Source organism: Macrobrachium rosenbergii, chromosome 20, assembly GCF_040412425.1.
Source record: "Macrobrachium rosenbergii isolate ZJJX-2024 chromosome 20, ASM4041242v1, whole genome shotgun sequence".
NCBI lineage: Eukaryota > Metazoa > Arthropoda > Malacostraca > Decapoda > Palaemonidae > Macrobrachium > Macrobrachium rosenbergii.
Window position 1 is genome coordinate 46,738,624 of NC_089760.1, and position 23,471 is coordinate 46,762,094.

The 23,471-nt window shown below is 42.1% G+C and overlaps 1 protein-coding gene across 6 annotated transcripts in view; it reads left to right on the forward strand.

Moving 5' to 3' along the window:
* Positions 1–23,471, forward strand: part of LOC136849333 (long-chain fatty acid transport protein 1-like) — a 596,150-nt gene that overhangs the window by 266,480 nt on the left and 306,199 nt on the right. For all 6 annotated transcript variants that reach the window (XM_067122695.1, XM_067122697.1, XM_067122692.1 and 3 more), the window contains 2 exons: positions 21,433–21,544; positions 21,898–21,981. In XM_067122695.1, the coding sequence (XP_066978796.1) occupies positions 21,433–21,544; positions 21,898–21,981 (196 nt within the window). The remainder of the gene's footprint in view (positions 1–21,432; positions 21,545–21,897; positions 21,982–23,471) is intronic.

A 23,471-nucleotide genomic window follows, 5' to 3' on the forward strand; every position in this document is an offset into this window, starting at 1 on the left:
ACAGTCCTCCACAGCAGTTTATCAAGCTGAGTGGTCAGTCTTCAGAGAGTGGTGTAGGAAGACTGGCACATCATTTTAAGACCACTTTAGAAGAGATCGCAGACTTCCTCCTGTATCTGAGTGTGGATAGGAAGCTGTCTTCGTCGTCGATCAAGGGCTACAGAGCAATGCTTTCGACGGTCTTTAGGCATAAGGGCCTGGATATTTCAAATGATAAGGACTTGTCAAATCTTATCAGATCGTTTTGAAGCATCCAAGAATTCCAGAGAGAGATTGGTTTCCTGGAATTTAGATGTGGTCTTGAAATGGCTTGTGGGCAGTAAGTTTGAGCCATTATCGTCTTGCTCTTTCAGAGACCTTACGAGGAAGACAATCTTCTTGGTAGCTTTGGCTACAGCAAGAAGAATCAGTGAGTTGCACGCCCTAGATAAGAGAATTGGGTTTTCTAGGGTAAGGCAGTCTGTTCTTCATTGTTGAGTTTTTTGGCAAAGAATGAGACTCCGTCTAAGCCTTGGCCGAGATCCTTTTCGATCCCTGGTCTCTCGGATTTGGTGGGACCAGATGAAGAAGAAAGACTTTTATGCCCAGTAAGAGCATTAAAAGTATATTTGAAAGGACTCAAGCAGTGAGAGGTCCCTCTCCTAATCTTTGGTGTTCTGAGGGATCCGAGAGGCCTCTTTCGAAGAATGCTCTTTCCTTCTTTTTGAGAGACCTGATTGTAGAAGCTCACAACCAGGAGAAGATGTGCAGCTTCAAATTTCTAAAGTTAAAGCACATGAGGTGAGAGCGGTCTCAACCTCGTTGGCATATAGGAGGAATCTTTCCTTAGATTCAATTATTCAAGCTACATTTTGGAAATGTAGGTCAGTGTTAGCGTCTCATTATTTGAGAGAGATTGAGACAATATATGATGGATGCAATGCGTTGGGACCGTTTGTGGTGACTGGCACGGTGTTGGGTAAGGGAATAAAGGAAGTCGATCCTTCCTTGTGATGCTTTCTCTTGCTTAAGGTTAGCGTTGTTGTTTTCTGGGATGTCTGGGGTACATTGTGACTAGGAGTACCCAACAGTCTAACATTTTGGGTAATATTTTAAGGTACAGGTTATTGGTGACACCCCTTGTTCTATGTGTTTTTCGTGTACTGCGCCTGGGCAGGGGCATTTATTTGGTTGGTTATCATGCATAGTCCACGGTGAGCCCTCGACTGGCATGTAGCCCTCTAGCACTTAACCCTCAGGTCTATATACCTAGTTGGTGCAAGTTGAGGATAGCAGATTAAGAGGCAGTATCCATCAAATCAGCTACCTCAACAGGTAAGGAACCATCATTGTGTTTTTATTTTCACAGTTGTCTAGACTTTTCATATTAGCTGCCATGGCCCACCTCCATCAAGGTGCCAATCAGCTATATATATAATTACCAGGTAAGTTATATACACAAAATGTATTTTTATAATAAAATGAGGTTTTGTACATACTTACCTGGTAATTATATAATCAAAGCCCACCCTCCTCCTCTCATGGGCAGGTATGGCATAAACATATGAAGAGTTTGGGTTATGGTTCCTCTCACTCACCTGTAGAGGGCGGTGGGAAGGGTATCACGTGACCATTCATTAGCGCTGCCGCGATTTTCAATTTTCTGCTGTGACGTCAGAGACTACAGCTATATATATAATTACCAGGTAAGTATGTACAAAACCTCATTTTTTATTATAAAAATACATATTTGTAATTAATTCAGTGATTTTATCTTTAAGGTCATTCTTGAACATTTTACTAATACTGGGGTCCAAATAATACATGCCAGGGCTAAGGTTAAAATTACAACTGGAAGTAAGCCGTATAATAGCGGATTCTAAAAGATTTTGTGAAGAGAATCTTTTGATATGGCAATCACTAAACTTTCAGTCAAATTTATCCTGTGAGAGCTTTACTTGAATGAATATAGCATTGGATGTTTGTCCATTTTTGACAGAATACTTATGCTGTTTAATCCGAGGAAACTTCAGACTTCGACGGGTCCTCGTAGGAAGCGACAATCGTCTCCTAAGACCACTTAAAACCTCCTCTCAGCAGCGTCCCTTTCAGCCGCAACCATCTAGAGGCACATGGGGAGGCAGAGGTAGAGCTAGAGGAGGGAAGCGCTAGAGGGGGAGCCCCTCCCTATTTGCTGCCGTTGGGGGGGGGGTGCCTGGCGAGCCATTGGGCAACTTGGCAGCAGTTGGGAGCAGAAGATTGGGTAGTAGATGTTCTTCGGGTAGGATAGCTACTCCTCTCGACTTTCGTCCTCCTCTCACAGATCGTCCTCTCCATCAAAGGGCATACCATCCAGGTTTGCCAAAGGACCTGGCTCTCCAGAACGAAATGAAGATGATGGAGAAGGGAGCTGTGGAAGTAGTGAAGGATCCTTCCATGGGTTTTTACAGTCGAGTTTTCCTGGTAGAGAAGGCATCAGGCACCTGGAGACCAGTGATAGACCTGTCAACTCTGAATCTGTTCATCAGGAAGACTTGTTTCAAAATGGAAACTCCCCTTACAGTTCTAGCTGCCATCAGACAGAACAACTTCATGTTGACAGACTTGAAGGATGCCTATTCCAGATCCCAATTCTCCAGTCATCTCGCAAGTACCTTCGTTTTGTTCTGGGAGAGAGAATTTATCAGTTCAAGGTCTAGGCTTCAGCCTCTCGACTGCCCCTCGGGTTCACAAGGGTGTTCACTCTGGTTTCAACTTGGGCTCATTCTCAAGAGATTTGCATTCTCAGATACTTCAACAACTGGCTGGTACTAGCAAGTTCTCAAGTGAAGTTGATCCAAAGCACAGGAAAGTCCTCTTCAATTTTGTCTCTACCTGGGGATTGTGATAAATATGAAGTCGAATCTTGTCAACATACCCTTACTTGGGTATGCTGATAGCTACAGTAGTGTCAAAGGTCTTTCCAGCAGATCCGAGAATAGAGAAATTGAAGATGGTCGTGAGGTCATTCTTATTGAAACAGAAACAGCCTACACGTCAGTGGGAAGTCGTTCTAGGTCTCCTGTCATCTTTAGAGAAGCTTGTCCTCAGGCTGACTTCTCCTCTGCTCTTTAGAGTGGAGATTGAAAGAATTTTGGTCCCTGGTGGGAGATTCTTTCCTCCATGTCCTCTTGCAGGAGGTGAGACAGGACTTGGCATGTTGGCTGGACAACAAACCCTGACCATAGGGATGCCCCTTCATGCTCCTTTTCCAGAGATCCTTCTCTTATTGGATGCCTCGACCGAGGGGTGGGGGCCTCATATGGAGGATCTTTTGATTTATGGAGTTTGGAACCTGGAAGAAAACATCTTCACATCAACGTCCTGGAGCTGAAAGCTGCCTGTTTAGCCCTTCACGAGTTTCAGGATCAGGTAACAGGTCATTCCATGGTCATGATGTCCGGCAACACCACGGTAGTGGAAACATAAACAATAGGGGGCCTTTTCAAGTCTCACCATCTTCACACATTGACAGTCCAGTTACATCAATGGGCTATAAACCATTCAGCCAGGTACATTCCAGGCAAAAGGAATGTAGTGGCAGTCAAATTGAGTCATCAAAGTCAAGTCTTGGGGACAGAGTGGTCATTGCACCAGGAAGTAGTAGAAAGGCTGTTTCTCCTTTGGGGACACTGATGGTGGATCTGTTTGCTACCCGTTTCAACAGGAAACTGGAAGTATTCTTCTCAGTAGTTCCGGATCCTTGGGCAGTGGTGGAAGACGCTCTTCAACATCCATGGGACAACCTGGACGTTTACGCCTTTCCACCCTTTTGCCAGATTCATCAGATGTTCAACTGGTACAGTAATGTCTCCCCAGAACCTCAGGATGACATTGGTAGCTCCCTTGTGGCCACACGCCAAGTGATACCTGGACCTTCTAACTCTGCTGACAGAAGCTCTGAGAGATTCCCCCTTGGGACAACCTACTTTGCCAACCTCACATTGAAAGATATCATCCCGTCAAGTCCCTGTCTCTTCACGGTTGGAGACTAACCAGTATCTACTGAGAGTGAGAGGCTTTTCTCGCATGGCAATGGCAGAGTTGTTTGGATATCTTCAGAAATCGTCAACAGCTTTGTACCAGGCGAAGTGATCAGTCTACAGGCAGTCCCCGGTTATTGGCGGGGTTCCGTTTCCGAGGGTGTGATGATAACCAAAAATTGGCGATTTCTGGCGATTTTTGGGGGTTATCGGAGCCGAAAAGCGCCGATTTTTAGTTATCGGCACCTCTGTTAGGTATGTATTGCCTCCAATATCCAGTTATCGGCACCGATAAGTGGAAATCGGCGATTTTCGACGCCGAAAATTGCCGATTTTCGTCGCTAGACAAGCCCCATAAAACCGGATCGCTGTTAACCAAGCCCGCCGTTAACCGGGGACTGCCTGTACTATGATTGGTGTTGTAGATGGGGTTTCTCTCTGGTTGGAACTTATATTCAGCAAGTGGATGACTTTCTTATTTTCCTATGTAGGGAAAAGCTCCTTTCTGTGTCTGCTGTTAAGGGCTATAGGGTTACTTTGGGACTGGTTCCTTGTCTGAAAGGAGTGGCTCTCTCTTCATCATGAGAGATTTCTATGCTCTTATGAAGTTTGGAGCAGTCTTGCCCCCCTAGGGAGCCCAAACCTAGCTAACTGGGATTTGACACCTTACCTTCACCCTGTATGTGCCTTCATGGGGTCCTTCAGATAGGGCTTTAACCTCAAGACAGTATTTTTACTGGCCTTAAAATCCACCAAGAGAGTGGGAGAGCTCCATGACCTCTCTGCTGAGATAAAACACTCAGGGAGCTGGAGTTTAGCGTCTTTCGAATTTGTCCTGGAATTTGTGGCTAAGACTCAGAATCCATTGGTTCCCAATGACAGATTTGAGTCCTCGATTCTGTCCCTTGCAGATTTTGTTGGTAATGATCCTAGTGAAATGCTCTTATGTTCAGCACGGGCACTATGCTGCTATCTTGAAAGGACTCGGTACCTCAGACCTGGGTGCCAAAGGCTTTTTTGTTAGTACTGGCCGGAACAAGAAGGAAGTGTCCAAGAATACCATCTCCTTCTGACTACGGGAGGTTATCAGAAGTGCATATGCTTCTTCTTCTAATGTAGTTGACAGCCCGTTATGACCTAGGGCTCATGATGTCAGGGTCTCGAGTCTTCCATCACTTTCAAGAACAACTATCTATTCAAAGAGTTTTGAGGACAGGTACGTGGCATCATCAGACCAACTTTGCCTCCTTTTACCTGAAAGACATCACTCATAGGTCCTTGGACACTTTTTCCTTGGGTCCGGTTGTGGCTGCCCAACAAGTTGTCTAACTTACCAGTGCTCCTTGTGGGCATAATGTATCTAGTCTGGATGTTGGTGTGAAAGAAATGGTGATTGTGGTGAATGGTTTTAATCTCTTCTCCTTTCCCTTCTTGTTCCTGGCAAGCAGTGAAGAGGACAATCTTCAGCATGGATCTCTCTAGGTACAAGTGAGGTGGACATCGTTCTTTTTCTTTACCTTTCATACAGTGAGCTAATCTCAGAAATAGAACTACACCATTTTGCCCTCTTTAGACAGCATTCTCTTCATAGATCAGGGTAGTTAACCTAATGTGGGTTTTACAATAGATACAAATCCTCCCGTTCTTCTTGGCACATTGTGGAATCATATTCCCTTCATGGCAAAAGCTTGGATGTCTGGCTACAGTACTAGGAAAACTTTTTCTCCTTCTTACTCACAGTCTGTCAATTCCTTCCTGTACTCCAACATTTGTCAGGAAGTGAGCCAGACCTACAATCGGTTATTACTTACTTTTCCTCCCACCAATAAGTAAGTCTCCCATTGTAAAGGCCAAGGTTTGTATTTGTATGGGAACAATTCACAAACTTTTAATCAATTTGTATTTTTCCTAACATACAAACCTGAGGCCTTTACATTAATGGCCCACCTCAGCCACCCCTCATTCAGTTTTCCCTGGGCTAGAAGATCACTGGCTGTGTCACGGGATTCTTTGGGTCAAGTGAGGTGAGACTCCACCCATTCGTTTGCCCCATTGGATGATGCTGTAAATTACTCTGCCATACCTTGATCCTATTACGCAGAATTTTTTCATAACTGGTATTCCCGCTGTGCCCGAGAATTTCCCCCCAATATAAAGGTCTCAGGTTTGTATGGAAGGAAAAATACAAACTGATTAAAAATTTCTGATTTCTTACTGTATGTGCTAGTGTATCTTGTTTTTATTAGTTTTCCAGATTATCTGCATGTTGTTTTTATTCAAACTACCAAATGAAAATCTGCACATTTTTGTGCATTTACTCTCTGTCACAACAGTAATAGCACAGAAGCAACAAACTAATTGTGAAGTAGTTGTTTATATAATAGCATAATGATGGCTAATCATGGATGACCTCCCAATTGCAAAGGAAGTCCCCAGTGTCACATTTTAAAACCAGTTCATTTATTTTTTTCCGTTCAAAGATGTGCTCCTCTGATCAATTTTCCCACTTGATTTTTAATGACGTTTAACCAGTTATTGTGACATCATTTGTTTTATAGTTTTTCATTGTCATTAAAATGCATTTGACTAGATGCCCATAGTGATAAGGCCTGCACCTTCAACAAGGTCACCATCTTTACAATAGTGGGGTGGGGGGTTAACTCATCTAGTGCCAAGTTACCAGTAAGATTTCCAAGATCTGTTGCTGTATCTATATCTTAGAAGGGAGGAGTAGTGAATTCAGAACTTCCCTCCCTTTAATTATTGCCACTCCATGTTAAGGTATTCATTTGCGGGGTGGGGACATCTGAAAAGATCTTGATAGGTCTGGAAAACTCTGAGGGGGGATGTGGGTCACTTATGCTCCCCAAAAAATGTACAGTGTACTATTAACTTAAGATCTCCACCATCACCCTGAACATCAGTAGTTCTCCAGTCACTATTGAAGAAAAAAGGGATTGCAGTCTTGGACATTGGAGGAGCCAGGAAGAGAGTAGTAGAAGAAATTGATAAGTTGTGTTTGCTTAGCTGTATGTAAGCCATCTCAAGGAGTTCAACAAGGAAACTCTCCTCAGCACTATGAAAGTGGTATTTGTATAGCATTGTGTCTGAGAAGGAGATGACATCCTGTGACCAGGAAATTGAGAGGCAGTCTTGTAGGTGCCTGTGCACCTGTCACCTTAGAAGTACTTGAGCTTCATATACCAGGTCTAGACAGTTTGCTTATAAGGCATTCCATGGGCCCTCTATAGGGATGGTCTGGTATTAGAGCATTTGCATTTACAGTTATTTCAAGACTGGTCAGAATTGTCCCCAATATTTGGTGACACAGACAAGTAAGTCTTAGAGCCAGTGGAGCGCTTGGTTGAAGTTCATTGATTCCCATATTACCCAGGCTTCATCTTCTGAAGGATAGTTTTCGGTTGGTCCAATGCTACCAGACTTGGATTAATTTTGAACTAAAAGTCAAATCTTCCATTGCAGCAGATTGTCTATCTCAGTCTTATGTTAGATACTGTGGAGGGCTATTATTATTATTGGTATTCATAACATGAAACCTGTTCATATGGAACAAGCCCACAGGGGCCATTGACTTGAAATTCAAGCTTCCAAAGAATGTGGTGTTCGTTAGGAAGAAGTAAGAGGAGGTAAAGGGAAAGTGAGACCATGTGGACTTTGGTTCCTTGATTTTTGCTTTTAGGTTCTTGTGTTGTGAATTCATATGCTGCCAGCCTATAATACTGAGACAACTGAGGATTGTTGAAAATATCTAACACCATGGATTATTCCGGGCAATTTGCAATTTGAAGTTCATCGCACATCATTAAAGTATTTGATGTGTAGTTTGTAATCAAACACAACTTATAACATCATGGGCCAGCATCAACATGGTAAAGTCTGACACATGGCAGTAGTCTTATGAGTTCTAACAACATTGATTCACAAAAGTACTGCTTTTAAAGAGGCCGGGGCATAATTTCCACACAGACTAACTATTGCTACTACTTGGCCTGATGCAACTGCATACAACTGTCCATTCATTACATTTTAGATCTGTAGAGGTTGTTTTAACCATATCGGGAAACTTCCAATATCCGCAAGGGCCCTCAGATGTATCACTGCGGATAATGAAGATTAAGATTGCTACAGCTAGATCTGAACTGACAGTGGTCATATACAGATCAGGCACAACCTTCCTGCCCTCTAGCTTGGTGGCTTGGTAAGCAAAACCGGTGAGTTGGGATTCCCCTGTCCCCTGCTATGCAAGACAAATTGCTCTCTGCAAATGCTTATAAGGAAAGTTGGGGAACCAATCTGCAGGATTTAGTTTCTTCAGGCCTATGGTTACAGGAAGAAAATGACCTGCATATAAACTTTAGGGAGCTCAAGGCAGTATAACTATCCCTGAGGTATCTGATAGCCACACATCTGACAGAGTTGTAAATGTGATATTGGACAGTTCCATCATGTTGGCTTTTCTCAATTTTTAGGCAGCACCATATCTCCTGCAGTGTGTTAGCTAATGATAGATATTCTGTTGGAGGCAAAGGATCACAATACTGCTGTATCCATCAGGTACATCCAAGGGAAATACAATTTAGTAGACTACACTATAGGCAGATGGAGCCAACTACTTCTAGCCAAGTGGGCCCAGCATCCTGGGATCTGCTTTAGAAGCGATGGGAAACACTCTTAGACATGTTTGCCTCCAGCTTCAATCAAAAACTTCTAAATTTCTATTCAGCCATGCCATGCCAGCCATTGTTGGTAAGTGACACTTCTATGGTTCCATTATTATTATTATTATTATTATTATTATTATTATTATTATTATTATTATTATTATTATTACTACTACTTTAGTATATGAAACTTATCCACATGGAATAAGCACACAGGGGCCATTGACTTGAAATTCAAGCTTCCAAAGAATGTTGGTTTCAATCTCCCATTGCAGACCCCACACTGCAGCAGTAACTGATCATGATGCAGAGCCAGTGATTTTTTAGCACCCTTGTGGGGATGCGAACCCGTGACATCTGAGTGGTATGCCACGACACCAACCACTGTACCGATGGTGCATGCATTACCACTCTTCTTAATCTTGCCAGTGTTAAACTACAATAGCTGAGCAATGTTCACATGACCCTGAGAACACCACTTTGGCTACAGCAAGCCTGATTCCAGGACTGTTTTGCACTTCTGGTGACCTCCCAAGTGCCCTTCTGCAGTGGAAGCAGCTCCTTTATCAGCCTCACTTTCCAGGTGCCACAAGAATCTTTTCCCCCTTAATCTTTGTGCATATAGGCTACCCAGCAGTGCTATGTCAGGAAAGGCTTTGCACACCAGGTTGCTGAAGTTTTATCCAACCCAGACAAATAGTCTACAGCTTTGTGCACAGAGGCTACCCAGCAGTGCTATGACAGGAAAGGCTTTGCACACCAGGTTGCTGAAGTTTTATCCAACCCAGACAAATAGTCTACAGCCAGACTACACCAGACCAAGTGGACAGTGTTCTGTAGCTGGTGCACCAGGATTCATTCACTTCCTCTATCCTACTAGTAGTGTTAGCAGACTTTCTACTTTTCCTGTTGAAATTATGGAAGTTGTCAAGTTCTGCTGTCATAGTTACTGCTCTGCCCTCGTGCAGGTATAAAAGAACAAGGGCATTGACTGTCTCTTCCTGTGAGCATTGCATGTGTCAAGTGTTGTATGTATGAGGTAACCACTGCTAGGATTGTGTGGCCCTGTGTTGTACTTGTTGTGGGTGTTTTAACACCTGTGTACTTGAGTGCACAAATCCTTGGAAGATGCTCCTGTAGGGGATCTTACCTTTGAGATAGCATTCTTGGTAGCCTTAACCTCAGCTGGGAGAGTGAGTGAGTTACATGCTCTCTAGTGAAGTTTCTCTCACAAAAAACTGGAGAAGTGTTGGTCTTTTCTTATGTGTCTGTGCTTGTGGAGATGTAGACAAATTCTTCCCAATTTCATTCTGCACCTTCATTTGTTATACCATCCTTGCCTGTTCAGTTTTGGAACTGGGAAGGCATCTTTGTTTGCTCCACAGGAGCCATCAGCTCATACATTTGTAAGACCAGAGTTTTTAGAATGGGGTTGCTGATTGTTTTTATCCACCAGCTTTTGGAAGATACTTGTGTCTATAACTTTTTTTGTTGTTGCTTATAATAATAATGCTGAGTTCATAGGCATCTAGCCTAATTGTCAGAGGCCCTTGAAATAATTCTTTCAGGAGACATTGAGTTGAACCCTGGGCCTGCTACTCGTTACTCTAAGAAAAATTGCCAAGTACTTAACTCAAATATTCGAGGATTAAGGTAAAAATTTCTTGATATATCCTCAACTACAATTTGATGTTTTTATCTGAGAAATTTGTAACTACTAGTAACAAGTGAAAGGTTGAGTTTTTAATCTTTGTTTTAAGATTTTCATTAAGTTCTACTGTTTTTATATATCTGCCATTTACCACAATTCGGATGTTGACGATTCTATATTTGACTGTCTCTTGGAGAGGATTAGTATGGCTCAGTCACAGGATTCAGAAGCTTCATTTGTTATTTGTGGAGACTACTGTGCAAAGCACAGCAAGTGGCTTAATTCAAACTCCACAGACCAACATGGCCAAGTCTGCTCTTGAGTTCTGTGTATCCTTCAAATTTGGCCAGCTAATTGAGGAACCCAAGCATATGTGTGGTAATAGATTAGACTTCACATTTACAGATGTTCTAGCTATTGCCAAGTCCAAGGTCTGCGAGCATATAACCACTTCTGACCATTGTGCCATTTAGATGGACATATCTGTCAATCAGTATACTCCTAATGCCACCATTGGAAAAACAGTCTTGCTGAAATATAGAGCCAATTGGGATCGCTTTTTTGAAGCTTTTCAGGTGCTTAATTTCAGATGCTATATCAGATCTAGCTCCTATCTTTGTTTATGAGCTCAAGCTTAGTAATACAGTGCCTGTTCCAAAGAATGGCATATTTGCAGACTGCAGTAATTACTGCACAGGCCAATATCTTTTCTTCCTGTGCTCTCCAAAGTTGCAAAAAAAACGTATTTTTAAGCTATTATATAAGTATGTAGAAATTAAAGGACTGTTTAGCTGATAGTCAGTATACATAGCTGATAGTCAATATGCATATAGGAACCAGTTGGGTACCTGCAATGCTCTTTTAGATTTGACATGCCATTTGCATGAGAATTTGATAAAGGTTTTGAATGTAGAGTAATTCAAATAGATTTTAGTGCTGCTTTTGATTTAGTAAATCACAAGGCACTTATTTATAAACTTCAGAATCTTGGATTAGGTGGATATGTTTTAGGTTAACCTCAAGGTTTCCGTCCAGGTAGGCAGCAGCAAGTTGCTGCTGATGGGATATTTAGTGAACCAAGACCTATTGTATCTGGAGTTCCACAGGGTAGTGCTGTTGTTCCACTTGTCATTTTTAGCATATACAAGTGATGTGGTTGTTGGCCCGAAAACAAGATTGTCCCATATGCCAATGATGCAACGCTTGTGGGTGTAGTAAAGTCTCCACTTTTGAGAAATGAAGCTGCTCTTAGTCTCAGTTGTGACATGGAACGGACTAATGAATGGTGTTGTTGGTGGGGTATGAGGCTGAACTCCAGCAAAATGAAAACACTGTTGATTAGCAGACCTCATACAGATTTTCCACCCCATCCTCCCCTCCAAGTTGGTGGCACTCTGCTGAATGAGTCTGAGCTTTAACTATTCTATGTATAACTTTTGATTCACATCTTACTTTTGAGAAACATCTAATGAAAGTGTGTAAATGATGCATGAAAGTTAGGTATTGTACAAAAGGCCTCATGTATTTATAAAAGTGATAAAATCAGTGCAACCTGTTTTAGGTCATTTATTCTTTAGTAAAATGCTGTTCTCTGGTGTTGATGTCTGCTTCTGCCAGAGATTTGTCTCTTAGATACAGTGGTTCATGGTGGTAGGTTTCTGTTTCTTAATACTGTGTTATTAGCAGCTGATGGTCTCTTGTTTGTCAATTTTTCATAAGTTGTATTTTAACAGAGATCATTCACAATTGATCCTGTTGCTCTAAGCAGAAATCCCCCGTAGAGCAACCAGTAAATGTGCCTCGCTGTCTAACTTCTCAGTTCCAGAGGTTCTTCATTCCTTGCACCATTGGATTGTGGAACAGTCTCCCTGAGGATGTCGTGTAATTGGAACTTCAAAAGTTCAAGTGAAGATGCAGTGCATTACTACCCTAATACAGTTCTCCTTGTGTTTTAATAATTTACTCACATTTTTACAGTTACTCATTAATTTGTTAATTTATTTTTTTTTTAATAAGTGACCTCTTCTTTTTGTATTTCCCATTACCTTCTATTACTTCTTTCTAATGAACACCAGATTCTTTGGAAGCTTGAACTTCAAGTCAGTGGCCCCTCTGGGCTTGTTCCATATAAGTTGGGTTCATCTGAATGATAATAATAATAATAATCTACATCTCTAGCCTTTAACAAAAATATGTACTGTAATAAATGCCTTCTGTCATCAGTTTTGCTTCATGGAGGTCCAAGAATACAACTATCCTGCTTGTAGATGTTGGCCAGGTTATTACTCCTCAAAAAGGAGAGGCTAGAAGCTATAACTCTAAATCCTCCTCCCTCTTCTCGGTCTCTTGTTACCCATTGTGGTCAGCTGGGGTACTTGCTTATGCTGCAAATGAAGAGTACAGTACAGTAAATGCTTGGCTGGCCCCTAATGATTTAGTCATTTGGCATTTTATACCATAGTTTTACTGGCCCATATCATGACCCATTTGTTGGTCTGCAAACCACTAAGCATAATCATTGAGTAGTTCTCTGGCATGTAGGCTAGTCACTAAGAGTTGATGTTTGAATACCAGTAAGTCTCCTTCCTCTGAAATAGGTACTCAGACAGATGTAAAGAATGAGATTTTAATGCCTAAACAAATGCATTTTTTTAAAAGAAATAAAAATCTTTTAGGGCCAACCCTGTCATTTTGAGATAATTTGCCCACATTCCAGCCCTACAAAATTTGCCAAGTGATCAGGTAGCATATGGTATGTCTATTTTCTGCTGATTGACCAATTTAGGAGCGACGATGTGCAAATGGAAAGGGTGTTAACAAACCTAGGCAGTCAAAATAATGTCTTCATATACCAAAAAAAAAAAAAAATCAGTTTTGTTCATAAAAACTGTATGTTGCTCTGTTGTGATTTAGATTGGAGAAGCAGTAATTTGCTTCTCACTGCTCATCAGTCAGTCCGTGCCTTTTTTTGTATTTGGTAATGACATCATGCTTACACTTTCTTTGTCACTTCTGCCAGCTCTTCCTAAATAAATATACATTTTAAGAGCAGAAAAAATTATACTATGTATGGTAAGATGGTGTGATGGATGTGCTGTTATTTTTTGAGGAGAATCAAACATCACCACTGAAGCCTTCTCACAGTATACGTGATTGATTCACAGATCATTAATTACTTAAGCCTGTGGTGCCCTGGATTAAAGTCCTAAAAGGAATCTGGCAGTGTTTAGACCTTTACTCTTTGGGTGTGGCAAGACATTTCTGGAGCATTATGCTCACTATGACGAGTGTTACTGTATATGTGATTAAATAACTGGATATTTAGATTACTCTGTTATATAATTATGACCATGTAGTTTTTATCCCCCTCTGGCTGGTACAGACATCCCAGAATAGCTGGTGTGAATTACAAGAATTCCAGCTGTTTACACAAGCCCAGAGTTTAGGTCCACATACCCTCTCCTGACCACTAATTTATTTAAGATGACTTTAACTTAATGATTGGCATATAAATAAGATCCTTTCACCCTCTGGCTTTTGTAGGATATAATTGGCAGGATAATTGTATGGTTTGCCTTCTGAGTCATATTCCAATTACCTCGAGATCCAGCACTCATAATTTGAGATCCTTACACAGCTGGTAGGCCTTTCTAGTTATTTAGTTTTCTTACCTCATATATTTCATTGTCACTACAAAGTTTCTGGTCTTATTATTGGCCCTTAATATCGTGAAGACCATTTGATTTTCTGTCCCTGTTCACTGAGATTGCCTACTTCAGCGGCCTGGTTTAAATATTCTCTCTTACAACTGGAAGGCCTATGCTTATGTAGACTGATGGAGGAGTTGGATTGAAAAAAATGGGAGTTTAAAAATAAAATCTAATATGCAATACACACCCATCAGTTTACAGCATAAAATGTCCCCAATTTCCTACCCCACACTTCTTGTAGTAGGTTGGAAAAGGATGGGAATGAAGTAATCATAGGTATCACCTGAGACACTACCAGGCATATAGCTGGCAGGTGAGAGTTTTCATTTTTCATTTTGTGTGTCCATAAAGTTGATGACCACAGGATTAGGCACATCTAAACTGATGGACTTGTATTTGAAAAATAAATTTTATTTATAAGAATCTCATTTTTTATATAAATAACTTACCAAGTAATTACATTGCTTTAGCTCCTACTTTTCGCGGCAGCTTAAGTATTAAAAATTTCGTGGTAGCGCTCATATTGTTTTGGTGTAGGTAACAGACCCCGCCCACTTTCAAGGAAGAATAGGTACAACCGGCTCAGGTATTCAATTCGTTCCTGCCGCCTGTCGACTGAACGTCGGTCGCAGGGTAGCTTTTGTTGTGATTTGTTTTCAACGATTGTTTGCGGACATCGCCGAATTTAGTGAAGTACATTGTAGGTTTTGGTAGTGCTAATCAGCTTTTTTCCTTAATTGTGACTGGATATGTCAGACTCGAGTGCTCATAGTATTAGGTATTGCAGTAAGGGCTGCAAGACGAGACTGACATATGCTAAGTATGACACTCCTACTATCTGCATCTCTTGTAAAGGGCAAAATTGTTCTCCTGACATTAACTGTGACGAGTGGAAGGAGTGGGATGAGGAGAAATGGAAGACTTTAAATTCTCATTTAGCAAGACTGCAAAGAGACAGAGAGAGAAAGGTGGCTGCTAAAACCGAGGTTAGGTTGCAACATTCTCCAGAGGTGTCTGTCCTTTTGACTCCTGTGACAGCTTTTTCCCCTATTCCCAGTCCTCTGTCTGTACCTGTAACTCCTTTACCTGGCTCCCTACCTTCTGGCCCAGTGCCATTGCCAACCTTGAAGCCTGAGTAGATAAGAAGTTTAGCATTATGATAGATACCGTAAACCAATTGGGCGCTTGTGTTAAGCTCTTGATGAGTCAGTTGATTGCAAAAAGTGTTAGTGCAAGTGTCATGTCAGTGGAAAAGGTGGCTACTCGTCCCGCCGACGCTCCTGGATCTAGGTCCCTGTTAAACTCTCCTAAACCTGGGAGGAGGCAAACCGAACGTCCAAGGGAGGATGGTGGGGATTGCCCACTGGTAGTTTCCCCCTCAGTCGAGCCTGTTGCTGGTCCCAGGTATTGATAGACAGCCACTGGAAATGCATCTTACGGATCTCCTAAACTCGGTCCCTGTCAGACACCCTTAAACCTGGGAGGAGGCATACTGTCGGTCCATGGGAGTCCATAGGGATTTTTGCCTCCGGATAGTTACTCCTCAGTCGATCCTGCTGTGTACAGTTTTCGATGGACAGCCATTAAAAAGGCTTACGAGTATGTGCATGCCGTATCGGCGAGGGACCCGATTCTGACGTGGGCAGGAGGCGCAGTCATACCATTGTAAAAGTCAGCAGCTCCCGAGCGCAATCCTCTGCTTATGTGTAAGCTTTCCAGACATCTAGGACAGATTTCTGAACCTTCTTACAGCTTCTTGGACCAGAAAGACATCCCGATGTCTCCCGAGTTGCTTGTACAGCAACTCTCGTTTACGAAGAGCACCGATCAGCCAGTATCAGCCAAGCGCTTAGTCGGGGTGCGTTTAGCGTCAGCCAAGCACCCAGTGAGGAGAGTCAGTATTATGGCTGATTGTTCGGCTGGCATCAAGCAGCCAGTTGGTGATACTGCTGTATGTTTCGAACACTTGATAGCAGTCGAACACCCAGTGACGTATGTTGATGCAGTGGATTACAAGTGCCCAAGTGGAGGTGAGCGTGCTTTCCGAGCCGAGTGCTCCAACCACCGTTTGGTGCCTGATCGTCCTATGCAGATGATCGCTCACCTGGTGCCAGGCGGTCGGCTGGCGTCAAGCAGCCAGTGGGTGGTACTACAGTATGTTTCGAACTTTCAGTAGCACTCGAACGCCCAGTGACTTACGTTGGTGGAGTGGATTACGAGTGCCCGAGTAGAGGAGAGCGCGCTCTTCGAGCCGAATGCTCCGACTGTCGTTTGGCGCTGATCATCCTACATTGTTTTGCCCTGCTAAACGACCTCTTACCAGGAAGTGTTCTTTGCCATGTCAGACTTTAACCAAGTGTTCTCAGGAATTTGATGGTTCATCAGTTTTGGTGACTTCTTCTGTGACGTCTCACCAGACTCAGTTGCCGCACTCACCGCCTCGTTTAGTGCCACATCATGATAAATGTTTAACATCTCATACCACTACTGCTGACCGTCCAACGCAGCCAGTTTCGACTAGTGCCAGCATTCTGGTGGCGCAAGGCTCCTCTCTGGAACTGACTCATTGTCGTCTCAATAACATCTTGAGCCTTTTAAAGAAGCCTTCAACTACAGTGCAAGAACAAAAGGACTTAGCTTTCTCTTCGATCTCGTCCTTCAGCCAAGATAGGCTTTTCATCAACGGAGTTGGATCATTTAGCGAAAGACTTATTCAAAGTCTTTGAAATATTCAGCTTCCGTGATTGGACAGCAGGAGCTTTGACAAAGAAGATTGAAGATTGCACAGCTCTACTGGACAATTTTACTGCAGACTGGCTAGGAGTTTTATCCTGTGTGGACAAGGCGGTTTGTGATGGATCGCAAGAATTGGCTGCTCTCTTTGCCTTAGGTGTATTGAAGAAGAGGGAGCTGGGGTGTTCGTTTGTCACTAAAGGAGGCACTCGTCAAAAATCGTCTCTGCTCTTCGTCCCGTTGGACCGAGATAGTCTGTTTCCCAGGGCTACTTTGGAGCATGTAGCTTTGGAGCTTCAGAAGAAGACTACCCATGACTTGCTAACACAGTCCACTAAATGCCCTAAGCAGCTGATTTGGACACCTGCAGCACCTGTTAGTGTAAAGGTGGCCTCTCCTTTGCAATAGTGGCCTTTTCATGGTGGCAGAGCAGGGTATCAGTCCCAACCACATACCAAGCCCCTCTTCTAGCAGGTGAGGATCCTGTCCTCCGTGTGCCGGTGGGAGCAAGATTTCTCCATTTTTGGAGGAAGTGGGAAGTCAGGAGTGCAGAACCATGGGTGATAGAAGTTTTGAGGGAGGGGTACTCAATCCCATTCACCGCAAAGATCAGCTTGACAGCCTACTCCGTAGGCTCTCAGAAATTTTTGGCCCTGTCAAAAGAGGTTATCTCTCTGCTCAAAAAAGGGGGCATAGAAGTTGTGAAAGACATGAACTCGAAGGGGTTTTACAACCGCCTCTTATCTTACCCAAGTCATTGGGAGGGTGGAAACCTGTCCTGGACCTGAGTGCTCTGAATTTTTTCGTAAAGATCATGAAATTCAGGATGGAAACCAATCAGTCAGTGCTGTCCTCCATTCATCATTGGAGTTACTCGTTGGACGAGTCGATAGAGTTCTCGGCTAGCACACTGCTAGACCCGAGTTCGATTCTCCGGCCGGCCAGTGAAGAATTAGAGGAATTTATTTCTGGTGACAGAAATTCGTTTCTCGGTAAATTGTGGTTCGGATTCCACAATAAGCTGTAGGTCCCATTGCTAGGTAACCAATTGGTTCTTAGCCATGTAAAATAAGTCTAATCCTTCGGGCCAGCCCTAGGAGAGCTGGTAATCAGCTCAGTGGTCTGGTTAAACTAAGGTATATTTAACTTTTTTTTTTTTTTTTTCAAGGGGATTGGATGGTTACGATAGACATGGAGGATGCATACTTTCATGTTCCAGTCCACCCGGAATCCAGAAAGTTCTTGAGATTCATGTTCCGGGGGAGGATCTACCAGTTTTGAGCCCTCTGTTTCGGTCTTTCAACACTTCCCACCGGTCTTCACCAAGGTTCTCACCCCAGTAGCAAAGTGGCTACATTTGATGGGCATCAATATATGGCTGTATCTCGACGACTGGCTCCTACGCTCCCCGTCGAGAAACCATTGCACAGAGGACTCAGAAGACTCTTCCTGGTCCAGGATCTGGGCCTTCTGATCAACTTTTCCAAGTCACAGCTAGTCCCAACTCAGTCGATTGTCTATTTAGGGATGATGATCGACTCTCAGAGTTTTTGGGCTTTTCTGTCACGGAGAAGAATTCTTTCCTTCCTGCAGACAATTCAGAAAGTTCTCGTTCTTCCTACCTGCTCAGCCAAAGAATGGATGAGCCTCTTGGGCACTCTTTCGTCCATAGAGAAGCTTGTGCCATTAGGGAGACTGTGCTCGAGACCCCTGCAGTTCTTCCTGAAAGCCAGCTGGAGCAGGAAGACATCTCCAGACTCATTTGTCTTTCCCATCACTCCCGAAATCAAGGAGGACCTTCGGGGGTGGCTGGGAGAAGAGTGATTCCTGGTAGGGAAGTCTTTATTCCCTCTGAACCCAAGCCTAACCTTGTTCTCAGACGCTTCAGACCTCGGATGGGGAGCTCATTTACAGGACTTGGAAGTTGCAGGGACATGGTCGCACGAAGAAAGATTGCTCCACGTCAGTGTAAAGGAGCTGAAAGCAATACACCTGGCTCTTCACCATTTTGCTTTGGTAACACCCAACAAAATAATTGCAGTCCACTTGGACAACATGACGGCGCTGGCCTACATAAGGAACCAAGGAGGCATGCACTCTTTCTCTCTTTGCCAGGAGGCCAGAGATCTCATTTGGGCCCAGAACAACTGTACTCAGATTGTCATCTGCTTCATTCAGGGCAAGATGAACATTCTTGCAGACGTTGAAGAATCATCGTCTTCCCTTGTATAACTCCTCAGTCCTGGACCTTCTGGCTTGGGCAACAGATGAAATGCTCCAGGAATGGTCCGATCTGGACATATATGTCTTTCTGCCATTCATATACGTGAGGGAAGTCATCAACAAGTTTCAGTCTCACAGCAACTCGTCGATGACGCTAGTGGCCCTGTTTTAGCCACAGTGCGATGGTTCCCGGACCTTCTAAGCCTCTTAGTGGACTTCCCAAGACTTCTTCCACAGTGTCAAAGTCTTCTCAAACAACCTCATTTTCTCTGCTGTCATCAAGGTTTGTCCACTCTCGCTCTTACAGGCTTCAGACTGTCAAAAAGCTTGTCAGAGCGAAAGGATTTTCAAAGGCAGCTGCAAAGGCTATTGCCAACTGTAGACGATAATCTTCATCCACTGTCTACCAGGCTAAGTGGTCAGTTTTTTCGTGACTGGTGTTGAAGACTCAGTATCCCGTCTTCTGAGACCACTTTAGCTCAAATAGCCGATTTTTTTTTCTAATCTTCGTGAAGCCTTGTCGGGGCTAGTGACTTCAACTATTAAAGGTTATAGATCCGTGCTCAATTCTGTTTTTAGTCACAGAGGTTTGGATCTTGCAACAAGTCGGGATCTTAGTGACTTGGTTAAATCTTTCGATATGTCAAGGGAACACAGACCTCCTTCTATTCCTTGGAACCTACATGTTGTGCTTCGTTGACTCTCAGGGCCTCCCCTCGAGCCTCTTCATACATCTTCCTTGAGAGACTTAACGAGGAAGACTCTCATTTTGGTTGCTCTAGTGACAGCCAAAAGAGTTAGTGGATTACAGGCCTTGGACAAGCAGGTTGGCTTTTCACAAGGTGATGCAGTCTGCATGTTTACCCCTGGGTTTCTTGCAAAGAACGAAACCCCAGCCAATCCTTGGCCCCGTTTGTTCTCTGTCAAGAACCTTACGGATATCCTGGGACCTACAGACCAAGAGAGAATTCTCTGTCAGGTCAGAGCCTTAAAATGTTACCTGGAGAGGACTAAGAGCATCAGAAGCCCCTCTCATAACCTCTGATGTTCCATAAAGAACCTATCTCATTCTATGTCCAAGAACGCGTTATCTTTCTTTCTTAGAGAATTGATCTCTGAACCCCACAGGGGAATTCAGAAAGAGGCCCTGCCTTTATTGAAAGTTTAAGCCCACGAAGTCCAGGTAGTCACCACTTCACTGGCTTTTAAATGCAATCTGTCTCTGTCAGACTATTCTTCAATATACATACTGGACGTGCAGATTTGTGTTGTCTTATTATTTTGTGATGTAGAAACCACTTATGAAAACTGCAATACTGAACATTAAAATTGTTATCTGTGGCTGGCTTGGTACTGAGGGAGGAAGGGTAGGAGCATGTCTCCTATTTCTCTATCTCCGCACCTTGAATTTAGGTGATCGAGTTATGGGATTGGTTTGGTGTTTTACGTAAGGTGCAGGTAATAATAACAATATATAAGGCTTTGGCAACCATCGGAGTACTCCTTGGCGGCAAAGTACCCACTAAAGTAGAGGCGATTCTCAGTTTTACTGCTGCGCCACTACAGGTTGGTGATGAGCACTGACCTGAGGCAGTACCCGTCTGCTGTAGCAATGCAGTTCCTCATAGGGCGGGTGGGTTCCGTTCTCAGCTAGCACTGCTGGCACACAATCCCGACCGACCATTGAAGAATAAGAGGAATTTATTTCTGGTGACAGAAATTCATTTCTCGCTATAATGTGGTTCGGATTCCGCAATAAGCTGTAGGTCCCGTTGCTAGGCAACCAATTGGTTCTTAGCCACGTAAAATAAATCTAATCCTTCAGGCCAGCCCTAGGAGAGCTGTTAATCAGCTCAGTGGTCTGGTTAAACTAAGGTATGCTTACTTTTCTCTCAACAGGTAAGGTTACAACAAGCATTGTCCAATGCTGGCCACCTATTTATTTCAAATTCATCTCCATCACTGAGTGTTTTGAGTAGTTAGTGTCCATGTATCCCACCTCCTTTCTCTGTGGGATTCAGCAATGTAATTACTTGGTAAGTTACTTATATAAAAATGACATTTTTATAATAAATAAAGTTTTACATATACTTACCAAGTAATTACATGATCAAGCCCTCCCGCCTCCCCTCTAATGGACATTATGCATGAACAAATTGAAAACCTGAGCCAGTTGTACCTATTCTTCCCCGAAAATGGGTGTGGTCTATTACCTACACCAAAACAATATGAGTGCTACTGTGAAATGTTTAAAACTAAAGCTGCCACAAAAAGCAGGAACTAATAGCAATGTAATTACTTGGTAAGTATATATATAAAACTTTATTTTATTATTAGAATGTAATTTTTACTTTTTTTTTAGAAAAACTATATACTTTGATAATTTCAGATTTCAGTAAAACAATGAATTACATTCTGTCTATTTATTGTAGATTGGAGCAGTACCAGCTTTGATAAATTATAACCTCAGAGATGATCCTTTAATGCATTGTATCAAGATTGCTGACTGCAAAGCTATTATATGCGGAAAGGAGACTCAAGATGGTAAGAAGTTTTTTGTAAAATATATATAGTACATTGAAAATACAGTATTTATACCTATTAATAATTACAGTATCAGGATGGCATCTCACATTGTTTGCCTGTGTATTGATTTCTCTTTGAAGTTTTGCACCCGTGCCACCTACCCTTATAAGTGGTTGATAAGAGAATAAGAATCTTTATAAATCATTGCACATAGAGAAAAGTTTTCTTTTGTATATTTTCCAAGAGATACTTAAAGGAATTGATGTGGTCTTCTTAGAGTATAGCTAATTTATTGGTTTTAATGTATAACTGGTGTTAAGTGTTGTCATGTGAAGTCCAGTAATGTAAGGCATTCATCTTTTTTGTTGCAGCACTGAATGAACTGAAAGATGAAGAAATTTGCCGCCTTCCCCATTATGTTGCAAATGCATCTCAGGAAGAGATAAAAATGAAAGGTGATTATATTTCTTAAAAATTTTGTTGTCACACTTTTCAGAATCTCATTTTCTTTGTGAGTGGTCATGCATCTTCTGCATGGGAAAATGCAGGTCTGAAACATGTCATTTATTTTCTGCTCTGTTTAAAAGTAACTGTATTCACATTTCTCAGTAGTTTATTGGTCTCTATCTACTTCATCAAGTATAATGCTATCCTCTTAAGGCATTCTTGGTAGAAGATTAACAATCCAGTACTATATGTTACTAAGATAACAGAAATGTCCTACTTATTCCAAGGTCTACCTCTCTACCAAAACGTGATTTTCCTACTCTCTCCTAATATACTGTAATGGGCAAGATGAACAGTTGTAACAGGTAAATAATACAGTTATTATATTTTCAGGAATAATATCTTAATGAAGGAAATAGCTTATGCATTACCCATCAAGAAAATTATTTTTCACTTTGGTTTTTGTAAAGCTGGTTATTTGAAGTTTTCTAAATCTAATATGTATGAAATGTAATGGTTGAAATTTATGGAACAAAACATTTGCGAGGCAATGAGGTTATACCCTCTGTTTGTGTGGGTGACTCTGAATTCTTTTCACTCCAGACAAATGTACTTGCCTGATCCCTCATTTCTCATACCTGCTAAAATCTAAAACATTTTCTCCTGTCCATGAAGGACTGTCTTCTTTCAGGAGGCAAGAGTTTGATGTTATGAAGTCTGCTCTCTTGATGTACTGGTACTTGAATTAGAAAAGTCTTGTATCGTTAAGAAATATAAAGGACTGAACAGTAAATGCACATCACATGTGCAATAAGCATCAAATGTGATGCTCTACATTTTTTAATCCATTGTATAATAGAGATTCTCATTGAGGTGCCAGTTACTCTTTCTTTCTTATGATTATCATCTTGTAACCTCGATTCTCTTTTGTAATAAGTATCAATAATTAACTGTAACACCACAGAAGAAGGTGTTCCAACAGCTGGCCAGTGTAAGTTCAGTGATTATTGTACACGGTTTTTTAAAAAATAAACAAAAGGAGAAAGAAAGAAGAGTAACTTCTCCATATAGATGTCTGTGGCTCTCACTGTGTAATAATGAGTGTTAACCACCGAGTGGTGTTAACCAAGTGCGTAAGCATTGGCCTAGTGTGAATTTACTTTTATAGCTTTATATCAAGAGTAATAATCATTTCTATTTACCCTTAAATGCCGAGCCTCTATTTACAAAAGTGTCTGCCGTATGCCAGCGGGGTTTGAGAGTTAGCGCCGAAGCAGAAACAAAGTTTTTTCAAAAAGTCACAGCACGCTTAGTTTTTAAGATTAAGAGTTCATTTTGGCTCCTTTTTTTCTCATTGCCTGAAGTTTAGTATGCAACCATCAGAAATGAAAAAAAATATTATCATATATAAATATTGGAATATATGACAACACAAAAAAAAAATTCATACATAATTGTATACAAATCGCGCTGTGAGCAAAGTGGTTAAAGCTAATGA